Source organism: Benincasa hispida, chromosome 3 (genome assembly GCF_027475165.1).
Source record: "Benincasa hispida cultivar pf3 chromosome 3, pf3_genome.v1.1, whole genome shotgun sequence".
In the NCBI taxonomy this organism is placed as follows: domain Eukaryota; kingdom Viridiplantae; phylum Streptophyta; class Magnoliopsida; order Cucurbitales; family Cucurbitaceae; genus Benincasa; species Benincasa hispida.
In genome coordinates this window covers 11762645-11767686 of record NC_143480.1, presented here as the reverse complement: position 1 = coordinate 11767686, position 5042 = coordinate 11762645, and the positions used below count along the sequence as shown (strand labels likewise).

General features: G+C 37.2%; 1 protein-coding gene across 1 annotated transcript; it reads left to right on the top strand.

The window, feature by feature from the left end:
* The first annotated feature begins 815 nt into the window (after window positions 1-815).
* LOC120074577 (PLAC8 family protein) lies at window positions 816-4781 on the top strand. Its single transcript, XM_039027735.2, has 5 exons — window positions 816-1248; window positions 1751-1814; window positions 1973-2137; window positions 3935-4000; window positions 4118-4781. Exons 1-5 carry the CDS (start codon window positions 983-985, stop codon window positions 4304-4306), a joined length of 750 nt encoding a protein of 249 aa, XP_038883663.1. The 5' UTR covers window positions 816-982; the 3' UTR covers window positions 4307-4781.
* Window positions 4782-5042: the final 261 nt, after the last annotated feature.

Below are 5042 nucleotides of genomic sequence, written 5' to 3'. Positions count from 1 at the left end.
TAGAGAGTTTCTATAATAAAGAGGAAGATGATACTAACCACCGAATCAAACTCATATTGACATAATTTCTTTTGGAATATAACGGTTAAAATCTGAGTCACTCAGCTCGTTTGACCTAAAAAGAAAAAAATAATCCCGTGAATTTTGGAATATGCAGATCCAGCTATGCACCAAAAACACGAAAAATAGTTGGGAATATGGATAAGAAGCTGACCTAACTCACAACCCGATGCCAACTCAGACAAATAAAGCAAATTTCTAATATGATTGGAAAATGGGCCCCCCCCACGTGACTTCCACCCTCTCTCCTCCAACCACATATATATTTCCAAATTATTAAAAAAAGAAAAAAGAAAACAGCCCCAACCTTTTTCCCCTTCCCATGCGCCATTCATTCCCGTTGGTCTCCCGCTGCCGCCGACTCCTTCATTATTATCTAAAATTCTCTCATGAAATTTAATTTTTACCTTACCAGAAATTATATTTTTAAATCAAAACCGTTTTTATTTTTTGAATTTCAACCAAAATCCGGTGGGAAAAGGAAAAACGGTGAATATTCTGTTGATGCATCTATTAACAGCGGCGGATTCAAGTGGGGAATGGGGCGTTAATTTTGCCGAGTAGATAGCACTAATTATTCATCTTTTTAATTTTTTTATTCTGCTTACGTGGCAACACATGTACCGTTCTTTTTTTTTTTTAACATATATATATAAAAAAAGTTACCTCATCTGGGTCCCACCATTATTGCCCGCCAATTTAGACCCCATTTTAAAAACGGATAATATAATTATTCATCCTCACACTCTTTCTCTAACACCATAATAAAGATTAAGAGGCAACATCCGGACAGATTAAACGAATTTTGCAATTAATAGTAACGCGCTCTATCTATAATTATATTGCTCCTCTTCACGGATTCTTTTTGGAGATTTCTTAGCCATCCCCAAATAAAACCCTAACTTTCTACTTTTGCGTTCTAATGGCGGATTTGGAGAAGCAGGACAGGGTGGTGGTTGGGAATGGCTTTCTTGGAGATGAGGAAGAGAAGCTTCTTGATGGGGTTACATTATTGGATTTCGATATGTTGTGTTCTACGGTGGCGATGCAGACGCAGGGCAAATGGGCGAAGTTGGAGACTACTGAAGATGCTGCAACGGGACCCGAATTCGGTGGGGTTTTCAGGATGTGGGAAGGTGAACTACTTGATTGCTACGATGACCGTCGTATCGCTATTGAATCTGCTTGGTTAGACTTCTTAATCCACCTTTTCTTCTCTCTGTTCAGCTTTTTAGGGTTTTTTTCTTTTGGGAGCTACAGAAATTGTTTTTTCTATGATCGTCCGAGCGAAGGGGTTTTCCCTCTTCTTTTTGTTTTTCCTTTTAGGGAATGTAGGGAGATTGTTTGTATGGGTAAGGAATTGATTTCTTCTTAGGTTGAGTTTTCTCTGCAAAATAAAAAGGTTTTGACCGTGATATTTTCTTTTTTAGTTGGAATATGTCTCTCAGGTTTCAACTTGTGAGTCTAAAAAAGTCAAATCAATAGTTTCTCTGCACAATTTTTCCTCATGGGTTCGCAGTATCTGTGATTGGTTGCGTGGCTTATCTAACAGGGGATGTATGTTTTGTTTTGCCTAAGTTTGAAAACGATAATCTTTTATGAATGGGATATTTGCTATATATACTACTTTTCTTTCTACATCAAATTAATCATTCTTCCTCCTTTTAAAGTATCTTTTATCATGATGCAGCTGTCCGTGTCACAGATTTGGGAAGAATATGGGAAGGGCTGGTTTTGGCTCTTGTTTTCTGCAGGTAAACCTGTTCATGGCTGCTTGAACCTTTTAAAGGAGAGGGGAAGAAGTTAGATTATAGTATTATTTGCTCATCAATTTTTCGTAATGCATAGTCCGCATTTTTTTAAAACTTTTGAAAATATACCATTTGCCGTAACTTTGAACAAACAATTGCAGGGAACGGTTTATTTAATTCTTGTTCTTGGTGCCCTGTGCAACTTCATTGCCTTTTTGGTTTCAAAACGCCATTACTTTTTATATTCGGCAATTGCTTTCACCATTTCAACAGTTACATATTTGGGGTTCTTCCGCACGCAGATGAGGAGGAAATTCAATATAAGGGTGAGACGTCTTTTTCTATCTGCCTTTTGCTGTTATTATCTGTTTCCTATTTCTACTTGATAATTATTGGAATTGTAACACGTTCTATTTCAAGTTTGCTGAAGTTTTCATTTGCTTTTTCTGAACAATTTTAATTTGTTTGTTTCATTTTTTTTCTTCCCTTCTAAATCAAAGTTGTTATTATTACTATTATTCTTCTTCTTCTTCTTATTATTATTATTTTGGTAAGAAAATGCCCTAAATACAATGGTGCACACACACACGCAAATATCCCCAATAGAAAAAAAGGAGTCAACCTAATTATAGAAAAGGACTCCAATCCAATATAACAAGACTAAGCTAATAATTAGAAAAGCCCTAGTGAACAACTCCTTCAAGGGTGCATTAAACTTAGTCACCTCCCGAACTTCATCGCCTGATCTCTCCCCTTCTAAAAATTCTATAATTCCTCGGTAGTCTAAATATTCCACAAAAACTACAGAGAAGCTAGTCTACCACAAACTTTACAGTGCTTCTTGAATAAGAGAACACAAATGTACACTTGAGCGTAGCACCCCTATTTTATCTAAGTTCTCCTCATGCCCCATAGAGATTGCACCATTGGGAGAACGAAGCATAGGAATAGTGTCTCTCCATGCAATCCGAGATTTTAATTCCCATGTAAAACCTGCCATGCAGACATTCTAACCTTCTCTAGAACTATAACCTTCCAAAGAGTGTAAGAAGTAGGAGCAACCAGGGATGGAGAAGAGGAGAACAAAATCTGAAAGAAAGAATGGCAAGAGAAAAACCCCTAGAAGGATCTTGTGACCAAATCCTAATGTCCCTTCTCTTGGAATAACATGCTAGTCTCGTAGAAGAGAAATAAGTCAAAGTTATAGTTGATTCGGTGTGCGGATGGTAATAGGTGCGATAATCAATGAGTTGTGCTTGAATAGGCAAAAAAAAAAAAAACCTAATTAAGACTAGAAGTCAAAACTAATTCCATTGTCTTCTTTTTTTTATGAGATTGTGTAACTGATGAGCTGATAGTAATAAGTAGGCAAATGAAAAGTCATAGATATTCGATTGCTGAATTGTATGTTCGGGATGGTCGTTTTGTTTCTTAGGAGTACTTGTGTGCAGAGTGAGACCGGTATGTGAAATTTAGTGTGTAGACGGAGATTCATACGACAAAGTTTATTAATAGTGTGTATAGAGACGTGTAATAGATCGTGTGTGTGAAAAGAGAGATTAATGAGAGTGTACGGATATGGCTAATATGATTATAGCTCAGTGGTTAAAGCATTTCCACGAAGTTGGAGGTTCAAATTTTCATCCTCTTATTTGTGAATGAGAGAGTGTGCATTCATTGGAAGTTAGAGAAATGTGTATTTAGAGAAGTTAATGAGAGAAAGTATGGATAAGTTGTAGAAAATGTGTTTGTAGAGAAGTAGAGAGAAATTACTAAATTAGTGAAAGATGTGTAGAGAGAAATAAATGAAAGAAGATGTTTAGAAAGTAATTAGGGAAAAAGAATGTCATGAGAGATTCAAGGACAAAATATTTAAGCCTAAAAAACTTTCCCAATCATTCTCAGGTTGCTATCATTGCTTGTAAAACTGACGTAAATGATGTCATTTTCAGTCCCATTTCATACCATGTCTGAGGTGACCATTTTTTGCTTCCATGTGCATCATTCATATATGGTTTAAAAATTATAGCAATCTTGTCAGGTTTCTCGGTAATATTGTTGAATTGAAAATCTGGCGGTGTTTTCCTAGCAGCTAATATGTTGATTAATAATTTATGTTTTAGGGAGGAGATAATTCCTTGGATGACTGCATCTACCACCTTATCTGCCCCTGCTGCGCCTTATCTCAGGTCCGTCCTCAGTATTTGCACATCAAAGCCTTTATTTGTTTTTAGCTGCACACTGCTGTCAAAGCAACCTAAACTAATTATTCAATCGTCACTGATGTATTTGTCAATGTGGAGCAGGAATCACGAACGCTGGAAATGAATAACGTTCAAGATGGCACATGGCACGGTCGGGGCGACACAATATGTATTGGTAGTTATGGTGATGCCAGTCGAATCGTGGAGCTAAACCCACCTCCTCCTGTCTCAACCAAAATGCCTGAACCCTGTGGCATTCTAAAGGATGTGGCAAATCATAATCATTCTTGAACCTGTGTGTGCATGTAGAAAGACGTGGGTAGCTCTGCTTACGACATGCTTTTGAGATTCTCCATCTGATATATTACTGAAGATAACACGAGAATCTGCCATGTTTCGGCAACTTTGCCCTCAAGCTCAAGTGATGAGGGTTCAGAAATTGGAGCTGCTGCTGCTGCTTTACTCTTGGGGTGTTGCCTTTCAGGACTGGTTAGGCTGCACTTGGTGCAATGGAGATGTGGTTTCGGAGGTTGGGGGGGGGGGGGGGGGGGGGCCCGAAAATGACTCCTTTCTTGAACGAAGATTTTCTTTTATTTATTTTTTCTTTTTCTTTATTTTTATCTTATGTTATTCTACCACTGTGTAAAGACCCACGATAGCATGTTCAGGTCGTTAAAACAACACTTGAAAACTTGTATATACCATGCCAGAATTTTATGTATCAATTAGATGAATGCAGCCCTTGAACATCTGGCTGTTTTGATAATTTATTCCTCTTAGAACCATTGCAAGAAAATGTGAGTCTTAATATATTGAGGCAAAATTCTCTATTACACTAAACCTACAGATGACACGTTAGAATATTATGGAGTCATTGTTCTAGCATGTACAGATGACGACGGCATTAATGAAAGATGGGAAGTCTAGAATTCCTTGCGAATGAAAATAACTACCATTTTGGATATTCACTTAATTTTGTTAGGTATAGATGCTTTTCTTCTAGTATTCAAAACTCTTTATTTTGGAG

What these genes read in the sequence shown, in the direction of transcription:
- LOC120074577 (XM_039027735.2), top strand. Translation starts at nt 983, where the DNA reads ATGGCGGATTTGGAGAAGCAGGACAGGGTGGTGGTTGGGAATGGCTTT. An exon ending in GGAGGAAATTCAATATAAGG is followed by an intron (nt 2,138 to 3,934) that starts GTGAGACGTCTT and finishes TTTATGTTTTAG; the next exon opens with GGAGGAGATAATTCCTTGGA. An exon ending in CCTGCTGCGCCTTATCTCAG is followed by an intron (nt 4,001 to 4,117) that starts GTCCGTCCTCAG and finishes AATGTGGAGCAG; the next exon opens with GAATCACGAACGCTGGAAAT.